Below are 23,169 nucleotides of genomic sequence, written 5' to 3'. Positions count from 1 at the left end.
ATGAGGTATTTGATTTAAAATACCATCTTTACATTCCTTTGTAGAGCTGTCCCAGTTTTGTCCTGTAACAGTTAGAAAGAGGTCAACTAACAAGTCATAGGTGATGACTCTCAAAAGCTAGTCATAAATATATTACTTGTGAAGGGGAAGATAGATCAAGTGGGACTTAGGCAGTGCAACAGGAATTAATTTGATCAGATTAGAAGGGCCTTGACTTCCTTATCTGCTATCGTTATCACTTTCTATATTAAGTTGGTCCAGTTTGAAGGAGTTGCCTACAAGTTATTTGGGACATACAGAAATAAAGGTCAGTGTACTAATATGGCAGTTGGCAAGCACAATATTTATCTTGTAATCGGTTCAATTTTCCCAAATCTTTCAGCAGCTCAGTTGTTACAACTGATTTGTCACCTTTAATTCCTTTTGTGAGTAGAAAATCTGTTAAAACAGCAATGTTTAAATTAATGTAGAAAGTGCAGTGGTTTTATAGTTTGCTTTCATTGTGGTCACACTCAGCTGTATATGGGGAGTTTTTATTTTATAGTAAATTTCATAGGTAACCTCTGGTTCGGAGTATAAAAGCCTATAGCTGAGTTGCCCCTTTTGAGATATTTGTTAGGATAACACTGCTGATAACTCCAGATACAGCATTTCAGTCCAGTCCTGCTCCTTCTAAATTATCTCCCAGTTTTAGGAGTCAGATTTTTATGTTGCTGCATGTGTTAGGTGAATTAAAATCATTTTGAGGGTGTTCAGTCGGTAACATTGAGACTATTTTGTATTCGGTTGACTCTACATGTCTTCCATCCCTTTCAGGATCACTTTTCTTATATGTTAGTCGCTATGGTTGAAGCCTTGCCAGTTGGCACTGCCATTCAGGTTCTAAACCTGTGCTAATTCAACTGTTAACATGTTACTGTGTGTCTAATAGATGCATGGTTTCCTATAAGCACTGCCACCAGCATTGGCCATGAGCACAGTTTAGCTCAGAGTGCAAGATACAAGTATTTAGACCATAGAAAGCAATGCTGTCTGTAAAGTCTGCACTTGTATGGATTCCTCACTTTCTGTAACAGATTCTGGCAGTGGGAAAAACATTTAAACGTTTTTGTAAGAACATGAAGTAAAGCTAACAGGTGCTGTTTCTTTGTCTTTGTAGTTGACAAGAATGGAGATGTATGTATTTCTATTCTTCATGAGCCCGGGGAGGATAAGTATGGCTATGAAAAACCTGAAGAGCGCTGGCTCCCCATTCACACAGTGGAAACCATAATGATCAGCGTCATTTCTATGCTGGCAGATCCTAACGGAGACTCGCCTGCGAACGTCGATGCAGCGGTAAGATAGCTCTTGCTATTGAAGGATTTTCTTTTCATTCTTTAAGCAAATGTTGACTCAGCTAGGTTCTTTTTCAATTGGATATGCTGAAGCATGGTATTGCAGTAAAAAAAATTATGAAATGTGATTACAGAATTTGCCATAGAATATAATGCAGCTATCAAACTGATTTATCGCTAGCGCACGTTTTAGCAGTATCGTAACCAATAATGGATGTTCACGCTGTGTTTTCACACATTCTGAACAGTCAGTAAGCCATATTTAACAGGGTCTATATTGCAAAGCAACCGTTTAGCTTTGAAATATAAGTACAAGCATTGATCTGTAATCCCTACCCCTTTGAGACCCAAGTTAGGTTGGATACCCTGATCCTTGCCTGTAAGGAGTGACACAAATCAATGGGGGAGTAGAGGATTGTTGGGCAGGGTCACTTATCTGAATCCTTTTTTCCTTATCTGTCATTGAGACAATCGCTGAAATAGTTATTTAGGTTAGTCATTTACTTGGCAGTGGGATAGTAATAGATGACTTAATTCCAATTTATTTTGTAAATTTTTTACAATTTGCGTGGTACAAAAGTAATGTGGTTGGAAGTTACTAAAACTGAAATCAAACATTTAAGATGTTTGTTTGAAAGTCTCTGTAAATACTATCAAATTTTATGTAGTATGATTCCCCAGTATATCAGAGCCCACAATAGTGTCTATGCATTATCTTATTCATGGCTCTGAAGCAGAAAGCGACAGTAGGGGTTTTTCACTCTGTAACCACCTCCATCCCTTTTTCTTATGGCTCAGAAGACTCTCGCTACGTTTTTTGGGACACAGACTGGCACGGTGGGGGAGACTGCAGTGGGGAACAGCTGGGGCAGTCTGGGCTCAAATCTGTCGCTTTATCCCTGGAGTGCCAAGGTCCACCATGCCCAGAGGATAGCTCCTGCCTACTGCAAGTGATGGCGTTGAGACTTTGGCTGTGCAGAGAGAGGATGGCGTGGATGCTGCTCCTTGGGCTTTGGAGTTGCTGGATGGGCACAGTCCAGGAGGTGAATGCAATGGTTACTATCTCTTTAGAGCAGGTTCTTGTTTTTTTGGATGTGGTGCCTCCCTGCAAGTTTAGAGAGTCCCAGTAGTGATGCTTGACCCTCTGATCTGACCTGGTGAACACAAATAGTTCTATAGCCTCTTGCCAATAATATTCAGGCTCATTTATTAAAGTTAAATAGATTTGATAAGCAGTGGAAACCATCATGAGAGTTTATTACACAGGAAAGTAGAAATCCTGGAGAATTATTCTTGGCGTTTGAAGTTAAGAATTTAGATTTTTATCTTGTTCTGGTGGTTTTTACTTGAGATTTGCTCAAGCAATATTTTTCCCAAGTATTAATTTTGATGTTTGTGTTTTCCCTCTAACAAATTATATTTTCCTATTTGGGAGTAAAACTGTTTTCCTAGCATGTAGACAGATGGACTCAGGACCAGTGGGTTATGCTCCCCTGCCAGCAGATGAAGATGGGACAAGCTGACGTCACAGTACATATATTCCTGCAGTGACGCCAGCCTGCCAGTATTCTGTCTCCAGCAGATGGTGGACGTGCATCTCCGTGTGGGGATTGCTTCAGATTTAGGAAGGAGAATTTTAAATTAAGGAAAAGCCCTGCTCTCCTGTGGTGATACCAGATGGTCCTTCCCCCAGTTGAGAATTCCTGAGGTGATACCTACAGTACCTGAATGTAAACCGATGTGATATGTCAATTCGAATGTTGGTATATAAATAAATTTAAATAAAATAAGGTGATTTCCATGGTCCCTCAAATGTGTGTCTTGGTCAGGTAGCTGGGTATACCAGCGTGGACTTAGCTGATTGTACAGCTTAAAGGCAGTGGGTGCAGCAGGTTGAGTGTGGCGGTGATGGCAGATGCCCTCTCCCCACGCATGCGGAGACCATCTCTGTAGTCAGCTGGTAAGGGCTGAGCTCAGGTAAGTGGTTTCTTTTTTTTTTTTTTTTAAAGGGGATTTTTTACCTTAAACAGAGGGGTTTATAGGATTTCCTCCGGTCTCCATGCTTAGTGCGCCATTCCGATGTCCATACCTGCTTCTGTGGAGGGGTAAGGGGAACTGAGCAGCCCTGGTGGGCTAGGCCCTGAAGTTAGGCCTTTTGCCTGGGCACAGTGTGGTGGCCTATGTGCTTTGCTGCCCTCTGCAGGATATCTATGTGCAGTGTTTTGGCTCTACACATGCATTGTTGGCTCAATTTTGGGCACGCCTTTGCATGCACAAGTTTTAAGCATAGTGGTTCATTCAAGCTTTGGTGCACAAGTTGTGCGTGTGTTTTGCAGCGCTTACTTTTGAGACTCCTAATTTTTGTGTGCATAATTTTTTGAGTGAGAGCCATTTGGACACATTCACAGTCGCCTTGCACTGATGGTGCCAGTGAACAAGAAACCTAAGCGCCTTTTTTTCTTTTGCCTGTCATGTTCAGGCTTCTCAGCCTGACCTGTCTAACGTGTCAGCACTGTTTGTTTGCTTTTCTATACCGACGTTCGTTGGAACATCATATCGGTTTACAATAAAGTATATAAAACAAATTATAAAAAAGTTAATGTTACATCAAAAATATTAAAAGGCAGTTAATTAACAATACAATAAAAATTATAAAAGTGAGATTAAATGAAAGTAGATAAAATTTAAGCTATATAAAGGAGGCTCTGCTTTAAGGCTTAGAAATCAATATACGAAGCTGAGAGGAGTGCGAGTGGATATGTGTAGGCTTGCTGGAACAGCCAGGTCTTTAACTTTTTAAAAAAAATACGAGACTTAGGCTCTAGTCTCAGTTCTTGCGGTATGGAGTTCTATATGTGGGGGTCTGCTAGAGATAGCGTCTGATCTCTCATGGATGTGAGATGTGCTAATTTTGGTGAAGGTATTGGTAAGGTCCCATTGCTGGCTGAGCGAGTGATTCTTTGTGGGGTCTGGAAATGAAGGGAGGCACTGAGTCATTCTACGTTTTCATTATATAGTGTTTTATGGATTAATGTTGGACTTTTAAAGAGAATCCTGTGTGATATTGGGAGCCAGTGAAGATCTTTCAATATTGGAGTTATGTGGTCATTTTTCTGAGTATTGATAAGCACTCTGGCAATGTTTTGCAATAGTTGAAGGGGTCTTATTGTAGATGCTGGGAGACCTAAAAATACAGTATTGCAATAATCTGTTTTCAAAAAGATTACTGCCTGAACGGTTCTAAAGTCATTCAGATGGACAAGAGGTCTTAGTTTTTTTAATACATGTAATTTATAGTAGCAGTCCTTTATAGTTGTGCTTATAAATTTTAGATATGCAGGGAGAGTTATCTTCCACGGACCTCGCTAAGCCTGGATCCTCCCATCCTGATGATGGTTTGGTTTCGACACTGGAGGTATGCCATTCCTTGGTACTCCCTTGATTGGCTTCTCTGCTGGCGATGATAGTTCAGTGGGCCCCGCTCCTGTTCCTTCTGGGTATGGACTGGATTCAGCTACTCTTTCTTGGGTGGATTTTTTTCAGGATTTATATGAACATAAGAAATTGCCATGCTGGGTCAGACCAAGGGTCCATCAAGCCCAGCATCCTGTTTTCAACAGAGGCCAAAACCAGGCCACAAGAACCTGGCAATTACCCAAAGCCTTTCTTCAGGTGCAGTCCTCAGCTTCACCCAATCCTGTCAGTCGGACCCTCAGCCGGTGGCCCCTCCCTCTTCCAATCCTATGGCTAAGCTCCGGGGCATGCCTCTGTTTGCGGGGATTCCCGACAGGAGCCCAGATGGCACTGATGAGGCAGATCCAGATTCCCTTGAAGATGGAGAAATTCCTCTGGAGCTGGAACCGTATCAGACATGTTACTGTTCTTTCATAGAGATGAACTGCTGGGCCTGATTTCCCAGACTTTGAAGAGGCTGGGTCATCCGGGTATGGATTCCTTCTCTGAGCAGAAGAAGAATCCTATTTTGATTTCCCTGCATAAAGCTTCTTTTTTTTTCCCTGATATGGACACCATTCAGGAATTAATGGATTTTGAATGGGATACCCCAGAGGCAAATTTCAAAGGGGATAGGATATTGGAAGGCCTGTACCCCCTGGATCCTGCTGTGAGAGAGTGTTTGCATTTTCCCAAAGTGGATGCGCTGGTCTTTGCTTTCTCTAAGCAGACGACTATTCCCATGGAGAGAGGAGTGTTCTTGATGGATGTGCATGATAGGAGATTGAGGCTATCCTTAAGCAAGCCTTTGAGGCAGTGGTGATGACTTTGCAGATAGCTTCCAGTTGCATCCTTGTGTCACAATCTTGTCTGCTTCTTTCTCAAGAAGTTGATGATGCTGGAATGACTTTCAGAGCGGTGATGGAACCCGCTGCCACCTTTTTAGCGGGTACAGGCTGCAATTTGGTCCATACCTCGGCCAGAGGAGTGGCTTTGGTGGTGGCAGACAGGCGTCAACTATGGTTGCAAAATTAGTCAGCTGACACAGCCTCCAAAGCTAATCTTACGAAAATGCATTTAAAGGCTTGCCCTTGTTTGGGAGCAAGTTGGAGAAACTGGCCAGTAAGTAGGGCGAATCACCATTTCCTTGGCTGCCTGAGGATAAGAAGCAAGTGTAGTGCCCCTTTTTGCGAGGGGGTCATCTCCAGGGTTCCCAGTGATTTTGTCCTTACAGAGGTAGGTCTCAGTTCTTTTGACCCAGACAGCCCAAGAGGAGAAAGCTCAGGTGATTGGGTCTTCCTGAGCTTACCAAATAAAGTTTGCCAACCCACCTTCGGAAACAAGATAAGAGGCACCCCCTATCAGAAGTGGGTCAAGATAACATCTGAGGTGATAGGATATGTGCTGGAATGTTGCAGTATTCCTCTGGGCATGTTCATGGTGTCTCCTTGCCACTCCCTACAGACTAAGCAGGCAGTGGAGTTGATGCTTCTAAGGCTCCTCAGGCTGAGGGCTGTGTTTCCTGTGCCCACATCTCAAAGTATGGGGCAATATTCCATTTATTTTGTTGTGCCCAAGAAGGAGGGTTCCTTTCATCCCATTCTAGATCTCAAGTGTCAAGCATCATTTAAGAGTATCTCATTTTCGCATGGAAAATGTGCGCACTGTGGTAATGGCTGTGCAGTCAGAATTTCTAACCTTCCTAGATCTGTCACAGGCCTACTTCATATTTCCATCCATTTGGAACCGTTTTCTGCATTTTGCGGTGTTCGGGCACCATTATCAGTTTCAAGCACTGCCTTTTGGTCTAACCATCATCCCCAAAACGTTTTACAAGGTTATGGTGGTAGTAGCGGCGGCATTGAGAAGAAAAGGGATCCTGGTGCACCCATACTTGGACGACTGGCTGATTCGAGCCAAGTCTCAGGAAGAGAGCCGCCTGTGATCTCCTTGTTGTAGGAGTTTGGTTGGGTGGTGAACCTGGTCAAGAGGAGTCTTCAGCCATCTCAGTCAGAATATCTGGGGAAAGTTTTCCTGCCAGAACTTCGTATTCAGTATATCAGTTGGTGCACACTATATACACCCGACAGTGTGGTCCTATCTACAGCTGCTCGGCTTGATGGTGGCAACCCTGGAAGTGGTGCCATGGGCGAGGGCGCATCTGCGTCCTCTTCAGCGCTCACTGTTGTTTCGTTGGAACCCGCAGTCTTAGGACTATTTGGTTCGGCTCCACATATTGATGGAAATCTTCTCTCGCCTCCAGTGGTGGTTGTAGGAGGCTCATCTGAGAAAAGGAGTTTCCTTGTCCTCCCTGACCTGGTTGGTACTCTCAACAGATGCGAGTCTCCAGGGTTGAGCTCACTGTCAAGTGCTGATGGCCCAAGAGCATTGGAATGCCAAAGAGTCCCTCTGGAACATCAATCGCCTGGAAGCCTGGGCTATCTGGTTGGCATGCTTGCAGTTCAGCTGCAGGGTCAAGCGGTCCACGTGATGTCTGACTATGGCCTACATAAATTGCCAGGGAGGAACCAAGAGCCAGCAAGTGTTGCAGGAAATAGACCATTGGGTGGAAGGACATCTACAGATTGTGGCCTCCATCCTGAGCCATGTGACTTACTACGTCTCTTGGTTTCAACAGAGACCAAACGTTGTACCACCAGAGCCTCAGCCACTCTTCACGAACTATGGAATTATGAACCTCTGAGTATCCAAAATTTATAATCTCCTAATTTCTAATCTTGTTATGTTCTTGGTTATTTGCCGCCTCCTACTCTTTTTTTTTCCGGTTACCTATGCCTCCAAGTTTATCCACCTTGTTGATTGTAACTTTGCTCCTTTTGTTAAATGATTGTTTATTGTTAAAGTTTCTTTCCCCGTTCTATGTAAACCGATTTGATATGGTTATTACCATGAAGGTCGGTATAAGAAAAGTGTGAAATAAATAAATAAATATTGCAGGAAAAGACAAGAGCAGACTCTCAGCAGAGGGAATCTGGACTTGGAAGAATGGGTGTTGTCAGCTGAGACATTTCAACCAGTAGTGGATCACTGGGGCCTTCTGTTCCTAGACCTGCTAGTGACTTCTTGCTATGTGAAGGTTCCTTGATTCTTCAGTCACAAGAGAGATCAGTGGTCCCTGGGCATAGATGCTCTCGTACAGGTCTGGCCGGAAGACAAGTTGCTTTATACCTTTCCTCTGTGGCCCTTGTTGGGCAGGGTAATTTGCAAGATCGAAGGCCACAGGGGGCTGGTACTCCTAGTGGCACCAGATTGGCCCAGGCAGCCATGGTATGCAGATCTCTGAAGACTCCTGGAGGAGATTTCCCCCCCCCCCCCCCTTTCATCGTTCGCCACACATGGATCTGTTGCAGCAGGGACTAGTTCTTCATGAGGATCCGACTCTGATCCGGCTTACGGTTTGGCCCTTGAGTGGGCTCGCCTGTTGAAGCATGGATATTCATTTTTTTTTAACATTTATTTATTGAGTTTTTCTGTAATAAACATAAGAACAGTGAAAATGTAATAAGATCAATACACAATCCAATAATACCTATAAACTAGTACATAGAAAACCCTGAGGCCCGTACTTGCATGTATGTGACCTGCACATAATGTTACATAAGAACATAAGAAATTGCCATGCTGGGTCCATCAAGCCCAGCATCCTGTTTCCAACAGAGGCCAAAACCAGGCCACAAGAACCTGGCAATTACCCAAACACTAAGAAGATCCCATGCTACTGATGCAATTAATAGCAGTGGCTGTTCCCTAAGTAAAATTGATTAATAGCCATTAATGGACTTCTCCTCCAAGAACTTATCCAAACCTTTTTTGAACCCAGCTACACTAACTGCACTAACCACATCCTCTGGCAACAAATTCCAGAGCTTTATTGTGCGTTGAGTGAAAGAATTTTCTCCGATTTAGTCTTAAATGTGCTACTTGCTAACTTCATGGAATGCCCCCTAGTCCTTCTATTATTCGAAAGTGAAAATAACCGAGTCACATCTACTCGTTCAAGACCTCTCATGATCTTAAAGACCTCTATCATATCCCCCCTCAGCCGTCTCTTCTCCAAGCTGAACAGCCCTAACCTCTTCAGCCTTTCCTCATAGGGAAGCTGTTCCATCCCCTTTATCATTTTGGTTGCCCTTCTCTGTACCTGCTCCATCGCAACTATATCTTTTTTGAGATGCGGCGACCAGAATTGTACACAGTATTCAAGGTGTGGTCTCACCATGGAGTGATATAGAGGCATTATGACATTTTCCGTTCTATTAGCCATTCCCTTCCTAATAATTCCTAACATTCTATTTGCTTTTTTGACTGCTGCAGCACACTGAGCTGACGATTTTAAAGTATTATCCACTATGATGCCTAGATCTTTTTCCTAGGTGAAGGTTCCATATTAGGAGCTAAACATCGTGTAACTACAGCAAGGGTTATTTTTCCCTATATGCAACACCTTGCACTTGTCCACATTAAATTTCATCTGCCATTTGGATGCCCAATCTTCAAGTCTTGCAAGGTCCTCCTGCAATGTATCACAGTCTGCTTGTGATTTTAACTACTCTGAATAATTTTGTATCATCTGCAAATTTGATAACCTCACTCATCGTATTCCTTTCCAGATCATTTATATATATATATATATATATATATATATATATATATATATATATATATATATATATATAAGCACCGGTCCAAGTACAGATCCCTGAGGCACTCCACTGTTTACCCTTTTCCACTGAGAAAATTGACCATTTAATCCTACTCTCTGTTTTCCTGTCTTTTAACCAGCTTGTAATCCACGAAAGGACATCGCCTCCTATCCCATGACTTTTTAGTTTTCGTAGAAGCCTCTCATGAGGGACTTTGTCAAACGCCTTCTGAAAATCCAAATACACTACATCTACCGGTTCACCTTTATCCACATGTTTATTAACTCCTTCAAAAAAATGAAGCAGATTTGTTAGGCAAGACTTCCTGAGCTTTTCAAGGAGTCTTCTGTATGATCCTCCGTTTGCCCTCTCTTCCCCCCCCCCCCCCCCCCCCCCCAACTGTTCCTGAAAATCCATGTTGTCAAGTTAGGCTGTCTTCCTATGATAATGATGTCGAAACTGGCATGATACTAGTCCCAGCATGAAGTACAAGTGTTCTTAGTCCGTGGCTGCAAGTCCCAAGTTTCAGTTCGAAAGGTCCAAAATTTTGCTTCTAGCCTGCTCCTGGAGAGATAGTAAATATGCATTCCAAATGTCCAGAAACCTCTCGTATCTTTGCGGAAGCTGAGGTTTTTGCCGATAGTTGCTCATAGATAACCAACTTATGAAGTTGTAGTCGCCATTGTATGAAAGACGGGCTTTCTTTGCTGAGCCATTGCATTAGGATTACATGAATTTGCCAATAGAAAACTTTTGATCAGGAAGAAACACTGGGCCTGTGACTGAAGTGTTGGCATACATAGAAACATAGAAATGATGGCAGAAGAAGACCAAACAGCCCATCCAGTCTGCCCAGCAAGTTTCGTACTTTTTTTTTTTTCTCATACTTATGTTACTCTTGGCTCTTAGTAACCTTTTGGTTCTATTTCCTTCCACCCCCACCATTAATGTAGAGAGCAGTGTTGGAGCTGCATCTCTGATCTCGGAGCTACTAGTAGGTTGCCAATCTCCAAAGGCTTAGACCAGTCTCACAATAGGTCAGCCGGTATGAAGGTATGCGTGTCTCCGACCCAGTCTCTAATATGGCACTTCAGATTGGTTACGTTATATAAATGGTTATCAGGGCAAACCAAGCCCCCTTCTTGAAGAGGTCTCATCAGTGTCACCAGGCTTATTCTCGCTTTTTTATTTCGCCAGAGAAATCCCCGCAGTGCCTTATATAGTTCGGTGATCTGATGCTTTCGAATCCAGAGGGGTAGCATGTGCATAACATACAACCATTTTGGCAATTCAATCATTTTAAATAATTGTATTCTCCCGGATAGAGATAGGTAAGTTCGCCCAGTCCTTTAATTTCTGTTGAGTCTTGATGAGTAAAGGATTGATATTAACCTCATACAGATGACATATATCTAGGGGGATATGAATGCCCAAGTATTTCATTTCTGAGGTTACCCATTTTAATGGAAACTCCCCCAGCCAATTCTTGTGGACCTGACCAGTAACATCTATTGCTTCCGATTTATCTGTTTATTTTTAAACAGGAGAATTGTCCAAATTGCGCCTGTAGATCTAACACCTTGAGTAATGAAATACAAAAACCAGCACATCATCAGCAAATGCTGCAATTTTGAATTGAGAATTCCCCACCTGGAAACCTGCTATGTCTGGGTGTGCATCTATGGCCCGAAATAAGGGATCTAATGAAAGGATGTAGAGTAGCGGAGATAATGGGCATCCCTGCCTGACTTCCCTATGAAGCTCAAAGGGAGCAGATATCAATCCATTGGTTACAGTATGGACTGTGGATGTTGATAAAGCTGTGAGATACTTTGCAATATACTCCCTTGAAACCCATATTTCTTTAATACTGAAAAGAGGTAATCCCAGGCCACCCGGTCAAATGCTTTTTCAGCATCAAATCCCACAGCTAAGGCCAGGAGATTCTGGGTTTGGCAATGCATCATTGCCATCCAAAGGCTGAGTATGTCGACTAGCTTTCCTGCTTTTTACAAACCCTACTTGGCTATCTGACATTAACTGCGGCAATACTCCACTAATCCTCGTGGCCAGTATCCTAGCAAACAATTTCACATCGTAGTTCAAAAGGGAGATAGGTCTGTATGAAGCGGGACTGAGTGGATCTTTACCACTCTTTGGGAGGACTGTAATGTAAGCGGTGGTGGCTTCTTTAGGGAACCCATTTAAAATAATTGTAGAAAAAGTTCCGTAAGGGGTCTCCCACTTCGACTTTTAATAATTTATAGACGTCAGCATTTAGACCATCTGGACCAGCAGCCTTATGGGACTGACTAGCTTCAATCCCTTCCCAAATTTCTTGGTTGGTGATGGGCGTGTTCAGGGTGTGTAACTATTCTTGCATCAGCTGAGGGAGGGAGATATTGCTAAAAAAAACCTAGCTTCCTCTGTGGACGCTTGTGGGTGTGACTCTGCTTTAAATAAAACTTCATAAAATTTCCAGAAGAGTTCACATATTTTGGGACCTGATGTATGCCTATTTCCTTAGGTATCTTTAAGGGCCGCAATAAAGGCCATTCCTCTGTGTGCCCTGACCTGGTTCACTAAAAGGTTACCCATGTACAGGCCTATCCAGTACCGAGCGGTAGGAAGAGCTGCGTTAGTGCCTATGGCACCCGCGGTTACCGCCCGCACAGTGCAGCTCACCTACCGCTCTATCCTGAACACTAATTATATGTAAATGTAAACCGCGTCCGTAATGCCTTAGTCCCGCGCAACCCATTTTACTGGATAGAGCGCCTATACAGTATCCTGGGTGCGCGGGCCTAAGGCTTCACGCCACGCTGGTATCTGTCATTTCAAATGTCACGTCACGTCTTGAGCGGCCAATTGTACGCTTCCCCCCGTGCAGGCGGCCATCTTCGTCGGGAGGAGCTACGATCGCATGTGTTCCTGATGATGGCTTCAGAAAAGTAAGTTGGCAGGCGTCCAAAAGCGACTTACTTTTGGGATCTGTCAAGATCCCAAAAGTAAGTCACTTTTGAAAAAAAACCAAAATTGCTTTTGGTTTTTTTTTGCTTCGCCGCTGTCTTCGCCGCTGTCAGTGTCTCCCCCCTCCTCTCGGAGCAGGGCGCGAAAAGCGGCGAAGCAAAAAAAACAAAACGAAAAGTCGCTTTGCCGTTGCAGTCTCCGTGGCAGCCCCAGTCCGGACATCGGAGGGGGGCTGCAATGTTTTTTTCGCTTTTTTTTTTGGCTTCGGGAGCAGGGGAGAGGACTGGGGCTGCCACGGAGACCGGCACCCATGATCGCGGCCGGGGCAGGTGAGCGGGGGCTGGGGGAAAGCTTGTCATCTACCCTTACCCCTGCCTCTACCGCAGGGGTCAGGGTAGGCGGTAAGTTTGCAGGTTAAACGCGCGACAAAACGGCAGGGAAAACTAGCGATAGTCGGGGCGCGGGTTACAGGATGCTAGGGAATAGCTAATTCGCTTGTTTGCATGCAATATCGAGCTAATTCGCTCGTTTGCATGCAATTTACATGCCGCGGGCGGAAGGGGTTGCCCGAGGAATTTAGGACACGGTAGGAGTATATTAAAGGGGATTCGGGATCGCAGGAAGGGCTAACGCGGCTGGAACGTGAGTAAAAAGCGGCTTAGGAGCAGGGTAAACGCGGCCGCACTACAGGATAGGCCTGTTTGTTACCAAATCGATATAGTTGATATGAACGACAGAGTAGATCATGCTGTGTTCTATGGTGGATGTAACAGTTTAAAGTGTACAGCAGATCCCTGTGCTCCTGTTTAGATTTGGCAGTAGGTTGTGCTATTAGCCTTCGATTTGCTTTTTGAACTGCCAGCCCCAAGTCTATAATCTGCTTGCTAGCCATCTTTTTCTGTCTTAAGGACATATGCTGTTGTTTCCCCTCTCATCGTGTGGGGTTATCTTGATGTTGCGAGTTATGGTGGACATATTCTTTCCGTTTGTCCTGAATATAGGTTTGGAAGCCTTTATCCTCTGACAAGTGAGCCGGGAAGCGCCACAGTGGCTGGTCCTGTTTTTGTTGTTGTCGTCCGTCCCCCCCCCCACCATCCCCCCCCTAAACTCACATCTGCCCATATCATTGCATGATTGGAGCACTCCATTGGCTCAATCTCCGCCATCCCGATCTTATTGAAGCCCTGTGGGGAAACAAGTATATAACCCAGTCGGGACATAGAAATGTGGGCCCGTGCTATATGTGTGTAATCTCTCAATTCAGGGTGCAGAATTCTCCAGGGGTCCACTAAGTGTAATTGCTGACATAGATACGGGATTCCCTTGCACATACTAAACCTCTGTCTAGGTCCAGGGTTTGACCTATCAAGCTCTGGGTCCTCACTTGATTAAAGTCCCCAGCCAGAAACAGCAGGCCCTGAGAATGAAGAGTGATGATTTGGGTTAATGTCATAAAAAAAACTATGCTGATAGGAATTTGGTGCGTATACACTACACAATGTGACTTCCACTCCAAATAATTTCCCCACTACCAAGACATAGCGCCTCTTATCGGAGATGGTCTGGGCCCCTTTGAAGACAGTATTTTTACTGATCAGTGTCGCTACACTGGCTTCCTTGTGTGACGCTGGGGAATAATACACTTGAGCCACCCAGTCTCTGGCCAATTTTTGGCTTTCTGCCACCGTTATGTGCGTCTCCTGCAAAAACGCTATGTTTGCCTCATGCCTTCGTAGCGATTGGAACACTTTTGCCCGTTTCACTGGTGAGTTAAGTCCAGCCACATTCCAAGATACATAACGCAGCTTTTCAGCCATATTCAGTCGTATAAGTGATTAATGCACAACATCAAGCATCTACAATTTGTAATGCCAAGGCATACCCCCCCCCCCAGCCTAGGGGCACTGCCTGTCTGCGCCTGTGTTTGTCTCCAGATTGTGACTTGGGATCAAATGACATAGTATCCTATCTAGAAATGACGATATGCCTCCCCCCCCCCCCCCCCCTCTTTGTCCCCAACATATCTCCAGTAACCCACTGGTATCCTCCATAGAAGGGAGGTATGGGACCACCTGATTAAACCCTACCGGCTCCCCCACTGGACAATGAGATATCTTGAGTCCAGCTTCTCGTGTATAAACTGTTTCACAGCTTCAACAGAATCAAGTCCCATTATATTCCATACGCAACCTGGCGGGAAATTGAAGTGTGAATTTCAGTTTGTTTGGAAAGATCCGCACAAATGGGAGATAATTCCTTGTGTTTAGCTGATACCTCAGCTGAATAATCTTGAAAAATCATTATTTTGCTGCCTTCGTAAGCCAGATGTGTACAACGGCGGTATGCTTGCATTATGGCTGTTTTTTATGGCAAAAATTCAGAAAGCGGGCAATTACTACCCTGGGCTTGGTGGCCTCCAATTTCCTGATCCCCAATCTGTGTGCTCTTTCTACAGTCACATTACCCGCCAACTCAGCCAAGCCTGGCTCTTGTAGCAACCAGGTTTCCAAGAGCTTTGCTAGCTCTCTGTCCAGTATTGCTTCTGGAATCCCTACTAACCTTAAGTTGTTCCTCCTGGATCTATTTTCAAGATCCTCAACTTTTTTTCTTCCAGGGTAGTAACTTTTTTTTTTTTTTTTTTTTGCAGACTGTCCTGTTTCTGTAACATGTGCTGTGTCTCCGTTTCTACGTCGGCAAGCCGTTGCTGCGTTTCTGCGACCTGATTTTTTTTATCTCCTGCAGCGTTTCGTTCTCCAGGGTAATTTTGTTAGCAAGGTCGGAGAATCGCGGTTCTAAGGCCTTTACAACTGCCTGAGTCACTTCCCCGACTAAATTGGGCTTGACAGTCGGCGCGCCCGGACTCTGAGGTCCAGCAGCCGTCTTGGCATCCGGGCACCGACTCACTTTTTCTTTTCGCTGTGGCTTAGCTGCCATCTCGGGGTCGCACTTGTGACAAACAGATCTAGGGTAGTCTGGAGTGACCCTGGATCGGTTAGGGCTGCTACGTTGCACGATGTATGCCCGGGAGACATGGCGGGGGAGCTGGGAGCACGGTAAGCCTGCTGCCTACCTGCTCATCAGGTCATGGATATTCTTATGCAGTAATTGCCACCTTACTCCGTGCTCAGTTCTCCACTTTCTTAGCTATGGGGCAGATTTTAAAAGCCCTGCGTGCAGGGGACTTGCGCGCCTATGCTGCATAGGCTGCCAGCACACGCAAAGCCCTGGGGCTTTGCTTGGGGGCGTGTCGGGCGGCGCGGCATTCGGGGGCATTCCGGGGGCGGGGTCCTGGGCATGGTGCCGGCCCAGGGGCGTTCCGAGGACGTGGCCAAGGCCTCCGAACCAGCCCTCGGGCCGGGGAATGGTGCCCGGCGCGCGCGCAAGTTACGCCTGCCTCAAGCAAGCGTAACTTTCTTAACAAAGGTGTGTGGGGGGGGGGGGGGATTTAGTTAGGGCTGGGGGGGGTGGAAAAAAAGTTCCCTCCGAGGCCGCTCTGATTTCGGAGCGGCCTCGGAGGGAATGGAGGCAGGCTGCTTGGCTCGGCGCGCGCAGGTTGCATAATTGTGCACCCCCCTGCGCACCATCCCTGGATTTTATAACATGCGCGTGGAAGCGTGCGCGTATTATAAAATCGGGCATAGATTTGTTCGCGCCGGGTTGCACGAACAAACTTACGCCCGCGCATAACTTTAAAAATCTACCCCTATGTGTGGGTTTGGAGAATATTTGAGGCTTGGTGTGAGAAGCAAGGTATTCTTCCTCATTCAGTTAAGATCCTGATCATTCTGGATTTTTGGAAGGATGGGTTGAATAAAGGATTGGCCTTTAATTCCTTGAAGATACAGGTTGTGGCTTTTGCCTATTTCAGAGGCCTGGTGATTGGTGATTCCTTATTTTCTCATCCTGATATGGTCTGTCAGGGATGTGGAGGAGTATCGCCTCCTGCGTCCCTTTAGATGTTAAGAGACTTGTTTAGTATCTGCAGGTTTCTGAACTGTTCCAGAAGATGGATCCACCTGTTCATCCTCCATTGTGGAAGGAAGCAGGGTGAACCAGCTTTGCAGGCAACAATAGCTCGCTGGATTAAGGAGTATGGATTAAGGCCGTGTATGTGAATGCAGAAAAGCTGTAGCCTACTCAGGTTAGGGCTCATTCCACTAAGGCTCAGGCAGTGTCATGGGCGAAGGTTAAATTCTCCTGTCAATATCTACCAAGCTGCAACAGTCATCCTTGCATACTTTTTTCCGGTTTTACCTTCTGATGTGCAGGCCTGGGAGGATGCAGCCTCTGCACGTGCAGTATTAATTGGACTGTGAGCAGCCTCCCACCCCTGTTCACGAGTAGCTTTGGTACATCCTGCTGGTCCTGAGTCAATCTGTCTACCCGCTAGGAAATGGAGAAATTACTTACCTGATAATTTTGTTTTCCTTAGTGTAGACAAATGGACTCAGCTTCCCACCCTTGGCTGCTGAATACTTTGTCTCAACAGTCCTCCTGTGGGGCTCTGGGTCCCAAGGGATTACTGGTAAGTGTTCATCCAGTCCCTAGATTGGGGTACCTACGTTTTTACTTGAGTTCAGTGCTTTTTGTTGGTTGAGTATAGTTATGGTTGCCTGTTTTTAATAAAGTGTTTTGCTAGTCTGTCCACAGTATAAAGAGAATGCTGGCAGGCTGGGTTCATCGCAGGAGTATATATACTGTGATGTCAGCTTCCTCAGTCTTCTGCTAGCAGGTGAGCATAACACACTGGTCCTGAGCCTATCTGACTACACTAAGGAAAATGAAATTATCGGGTAAGTAATTTCTCCATTCTTTGATCAGCAATCTCAAGTGCTTTCAGTCTGGTATGGCTACACCTATAAAGTCATTTTCAAAGAGTTACTTTGCTCATTTCCTTTCGCCTTTGAACATGGGGTGACCTTGGTATATTGTGTGTGTGTGTGTGTTTTTTTGTTTTTTTTTCCCAGAAGGCTAAGGAGTTGTTAATGACTCAAAGTTTTGAATTTTTTTCTGACTTTTCTTGATTGCCAGAATCTTTCTTGCTTTACGCCAAGACACTTGCCATATGAGGGAGCTTTTTTCTCAAGTATCCTTGCAAATGTTTGGTTAGATTTGGTAACATGGATTATATTTTCTTTGATCCGGAACAACTGAGGATTTTTTCTTAGATGGAAAGAGGTCCTCTGTTTCATAGAAGATGGAGTAGGGCGATGGAGAAGGTACAGAGAAGGGCGACCAAAATGATAAAGGGAATGGAACAGTTCCCCTATGAGGAAAGACTAAAGAGGTTAGGACTTTTCAGCTTGGAGAAGAGATGGCTGAAGGGGGATATGATAGAGTTGTTTAAAATCATGAGAGGTCTAAAACGGGTAAATGTGAATTGGTTATTCACTCTTTCGGATAATAAAAGGACTAGGGGGCACTCTATGAAGTTAGCATGGGGCACATTTAAAACTAATCAGAGAAAGTTCTTTTTCACTCAACGCACGACTCTGGAATTTGTTGCCAGAGGATGTGGTTAGTGCAGTTAGTATAGCTGTGTTTAAAAAAGGATTGGATAAGTTCTTGGAGGAGAAGTCCATTACCTGCTATTAATTAAGTTGACTTAGAAAATAGCCACTGCTATTACTAGCAACAGTAACATGGAATAGACTTAGTTTTTGTGTAATTGCCAGGTTCTTGTGGCCTGGTTTGGCCTCTGTTGGAAACAGGATGCTGGATGTGATGGACACTTGGTCTGACTCAGTATGGCATGTTCTCATGTTTTCATGTTCCAGCTGATTAATTTGGAAGCTGACAAGAACAAGCTCTCTGAGGTTTTTTAAAATGTTTTACTTCCTCCTCCTCTCCTCCCCTTTTTTTTTTTTGCTGTTAACTCTCTCAATGGATTTACTTTCTTTTTTCTTTTTTTGTATGGTTACTACAAGACAATACTTGTAACAATAAAGAAAAGTTTATAAAAAAATATTTTAAAAATGTTATGCTCAGTTTGTATTGATGAAAAAGTTAGTTTTCTTCCAGTAAATATGAATATAAACAATTAAAATGACCTATGAATAGTTTTTCTTGATCGCAATTGCTCAACCACCTTGAGTTTGAACTTATTTCAAGGATGGCAGTATCAAAGTATAACCTAACAAGGTGTATAAATTCACTGTGCAAGTGGATGGCAACATTCATTGTCACTGATGCAGGGCATTTTCTAGAAAGCTGGGGGGAGGGGGGATAATGTAAAAGTCTGATCAAGATCACTGTCCTAGGCCTCACTGAGGAAAGAATCTTAAAGCCACACATCTACATTGATAAAGGGAAATAAATTTAAGTGCCAGAAGGTTTTTCAAGATGTTGAAGGACCAAAAAACAATCAACCGAGGAAGCCTGTTCAGGAATAAAAATCGCACTTTCAGAGGGGGAGTAATGCATCCAGTATTGTCCATATGGGTAAAGGGCTAAGGGGGGGTCCTGTGCAATCATTACTGGGATCGGAAGTCCATGCATACCAGGAAAAGCTGGCTAGGCTTTTCCAGCTTTCTCTAGGGAAATGCTCCGCTTCAGCACTGTCAGATGACATCACCCACTTGTGTACTGATCATCGTGTGCTCTGGAGAAAATCCTTGCCAACTAAGCAACTTAATTTTATTAGAAGTTGGAATAATCTTTTAGTAAATATGATTTTGGTTTGAAACTGCCTACTGTGGCAAGTTCATTAAAGGTTACTGTGATACTCCTAGATCAAACAGGATGTTAGTCCTCACAGATGTGTGACATCAGATGGAGCCCGGCACGGAAGACTTTTGTCAGTTTCTAGAAGCTTTTTTTTTTTTATTTTATATTTATGCAATTTTACAATTATTTCAAGAACAAATCTTGTACAGAAAGAAGAGAATACCTTGTAATCAATACAGATACTGTTTTTTTACACAATATCATCTGACAATTAGTCAAAGAAAAAACCTTTTATAGTTTCTCTTCTTGAGATCCACAAAGGGAGAGGTGGATCTTTACCAAACCTAAAGGAAAAAAAATAGTACTTAACAATTTCAAGAAATATCCAGATGATTACAGCACACTACTTATGAGGGACTAGGGGCCTCTTCACGAGGTACTTCTTCTGTTACTACTGGAGTCTTGCCCACTAAGAATTGAGTTAACTGGGGTGGATCAAAAAAGACATAAGTATTTTGTAAATATTTTACCACGCATTTGCATGGAAATTTAAGGAAATATCTTGCCCCAATTAGTAAAACCTGAGGTCTCAAAAGTAGGAATATTTTCCTCCTCCTCTGTGTCTCACAAGACAGGTCAGGGAAGGCTCTGACAAAAAGACCAAGAAATCTTTCATTCCTATGCTTTATACTCAATCTTAACAGCTATCCCTGTCTGAGGCAAAAGTCACTATCAATGTTGCCGGAATAGCCATTTCTGTATCTGATGTTTCCAAAAGTGCTGTTATATCAAGAGGTTGATCAATCACAGGTGCCATAGTCTCTAATTCACCACCTTGGTTTGCTGCCTCTACTCTAGGCTTCAATAAATAAAATGATTTCAATATCAATTGACTTTGATCTTCTGAAATTTTCAATATTTCAGACATATATTTATTAAAAACTTCCATTGACGATCTCATTGGTAATTGAGGAAAGTTTATATATCTTAAATTTTGTCTGTTTGCATAGTTCTCTAAATTTTCTATCTTTTGAACAATAGTTTTATTGTCTCTCATGAGCATTGATTGTGTTTGCTGAATCATTTTTATCTCAGTCCCGATAGTAGCAGTTTGTTCTAATTCCACATTTGACTTCTCAAACACTTTCAATTTCTTTTCATGCCTTCTCAATTGTTCAGTTACTGGAGTTAACTGTTGTAGTATATTAGTTCTCATCTCATTTATGGCTTCCCACAAAGTCTCAAAAGAAAAGACAATAGGTCTTACCATAGATGGTATTTCTATCGTGGAGAAAGAAACAGCAGCAACTGAAGCTTCTCCTCCTGAGGCTCCTCTTTCATCACCGCTTTGTCCCAGATCTTCTACGGGGCTAGATGCTGCCGATGGCACCACTCCAGACCTCGCTGAGAAAATCTCCTGCACACTTCGGTCCGGAGTATCTTCCCCTGGATATGGCGCTTCTCTCTCGGCAGCTGGATTAAGCGGTGGAGTCCTCTCTGCGGGACTCAAAGGTGATTATGGAGCCAGGCAGAGAGGGGAGCTCTGATTCCCCTCCCCCACTCTGCAACTGCTGGTCTCCCGCAATTCTGACGCTGCGTTTGACATGGGCGTCCATCGGGCCATTCGAAGCACTCGTCGTAGGCTCAGCGGGGTAAGGAGTCCTCGGCTTGCGCTTCCTTCCCAAAACCAAGGTAAAAATTTCGCAAGAAAAGAGATTATTTTGCAATCACACGAGGACGCTCTGAACACAGCTACTCATCCGGTGGCCATCTTGGATCCGCCAGTTTCTAGAAGCTTTGACTAGTACATTGAGCATGCCCAGCATACCACTATCTGCACGTCCACATGAGGTTCCCCTTCAGTCTTTTTCCATGGTGTAGTTACCTTGTGGTTTGTAGAGCTCTGCTTCATTCTATTTTTTGTGCTCTTTTCGGGAATTTTTTTTCCCGTTCCATCGACTAGTTCCCCTTCGCGGTCAGTGCTTCTCTGGTAGGTAAAAACATTTTTCCTCCTTTTTCGCAGGCGATTCCCAGACTCCCGCTTCTCGGTGGCCCCCCAGGCATCGACCGCGCACTGGTTGTTTTTTTTTTCATGGCATCAACTGGCTTTTGTTGGTGGCCGCGTACCATGTCAATCACAGATCCGTATGAGGTTTGTATCCTCTGCCTGGGGGCCTCGCACGACATCCAAGGGTGTCAGCTGTGTGACCAGATGCAAACCCAAGAGCTCTCATGCTCATCACAATAAGATGGAGAAACTTTTTTTGATTTTAAAAAGTCCATTCCTTCAACACCCTAGTTGGAGTCCCCAACACCCAGGGGTTGAGGGGAGCTGCTAGATACTCTCCCTCACCATTCCCCCAGCGAAGTCTTCTACAGATCGAGGGAATGGTGATTTTTCCTCCATTATCTCGCCAGTTTCCAGCACATCAGGATCCTCTGCTTCCTAGGGAAAGACTGGGCCGAGCACAGTGGGAGATCTCGTAAGCATAGACACAGATTGTCATCCACCCACTGCTCCGGTTCCAGTGCGATGCCGGTGGCTGCCGCACCACCACCAAAGCGACCCTGTGGTAAGGAGGCCCCATCCTCCGATAAACCCGGGAGTCCCAGGCGTTCCCCGCTGACATTGGTGCTGGGCACCATGCCTCCTCGGAGAACAGAGGAAGCACCGGAGATGCCTCGTCCCCCTCTCTGTCCTAGCTTCATCAGTCTTTCAGGAGGAGCTGGACCGCAGAGCTATGCGGAGTGTTGAGCCACCTCCGCCACTGGTCCTTCTGCCATCTATTTTGGCACCCCTGCTCAAGCATCTGGATGATGTCCTTGGCATCCTCTCAACGTAACTTATGCCCAAGGGACCCTTGGTGCCCCAGCGGCCACTGTTGCCTCCATCAGGAGCAATCCCCATCATTGGGTCCTCTAAGGAGGAAGATGCGACCAGTGCCGTGGCCCCGACGCTGCAGTTTCCCCAAGCTTTTACCCGTGCCCTCAGTTCCCCCATTATTGGCAGGACCACAGATTCACGCAGTGCCTTTGAGGCCCTCAGAGCCCAGGGCCAGGGATTTCCTCAGGCATCACCTGCACAGGTCCCGCGAGGGCCTCAGTGAGGAAGAAAGGCCCTTATGACTCGTAGGGGGATGACTCTTCAGTCTTTATCCAAAATCTCAGATGAGCTCATTTCAGAGCCTTCCCCACTGGAGGAAAGGCCACTGGGCTCCCCCGGAGGACATCTCCTTTGTGGGGTTTGTTAGGGCCATGGCCGAGGCTATCCCCTTCCAGCTTCTCACGGAGGAGGATGTGCGATATAAGATGTTGGAGGTACTCTAATTTGTTAAGGCTCCTAACGAGATAATGGCTGTTCCCATTCATGACATCTTTAAGGAGCTCCTCCTTAGAATGTGGGAACACCCGATCTCCATCTCTCCAGTGACTTGGAAGGTGGATGCCACCTACCTGGTGCAGCAAGCATTGGGTTTGAGAGGCGGCATCTCCCTCACCAGTCTGCATTTGTGGAGTCTGCTCTCAAAAAGGCCAGACGCTCCTGCACCCATGCCTCTGCCCCTCTGGGGCAGGAACATAGGGAACTGGATGCTTTGGGTAGGAAGATTTTTCAGGGCACCATGCTAATCGCCTGTAGCATCTCCTACCAGTTGTACATGACCCAGTACAACTGAAAGCTGTGGAAGCAGGTCCAGGAGCTTGCAGAAGGCCTCCCCGAGCAGCAACAGAAGTCACTTTCTGCCATTGTCCAGTTGAGTCTGGAAGCTGGGAAACATGAAGTGAGGTCCATCTACAATGTTTTGGTACCCATAGGATGGCCTGGCTACAGGCTTTCGACCTCTGTCCAGAGGTGCAGGAGAAGCTGGCTGACCTCCCATGTACAGGCGATAACCTTTTTGGGGATAAAGTCAGAGATGCAGTAGCTCAGTTGAAGGATCACCAAAAAACCCAACAATTCTCCACTAGTGCTTCAGACCCACTCTCCTCTGCCAGGAAATCTTCGACTAAGCTCCAGGAAGTCCTTTTACAGTCAATGGAAATATTATCCCCCCGCCTCTCAGACTCGCACACCCTGTGCT

The 23,169-nt window shown here is 44.9% G+C and overlaps 1 protein-coding gene across 2 annotated transcripts in view; it reads left to right on the top strand.

Annotated features, from left to right (window-relative positions):
* UBE2G1 (ubiquitin conjugating enzyme E2 G1) overlaps positions 1–23,169 on the top strand; it is a 185,574-nt gene that overhangs the window by 140,829 nt on the left and 21,576 nt on the right. For both annotated transcript variants that reach the window (XM_029612570.1, XM_029612571.1), the window contains one exon: positions 1,160–1,338. In XM_029612570.1, coding sequence (XP_029468430.1) covers positions 1,160–1,338 — 179 coding nt within the window. The remainder of the gene's footprint in view (positions 1–1,159; positions 1,339–23,169) is intronic.

The sequence above is a fragment of the Rhinatrema bivittatum genome, chromosome 8 (genome assembly GCF_901001135.1).
Source record: "Rhinatrema bivittatum chromosome 8, aRhiBiv1.1, whole genome shotgun sequence".
NCBI classification, from domain to species: Eukaryota; Metazoa; Chordata; class Amphibia; order Gymnophiona; family Rhinatrematidae; genus Rhinatrema; species Rhinatrema bivittatum.
The sequence above is the reverse complement of the archived record's forward strand: the minus strand, read 5'-3'. Positions and strand labels throughout refer to the sequence as shown.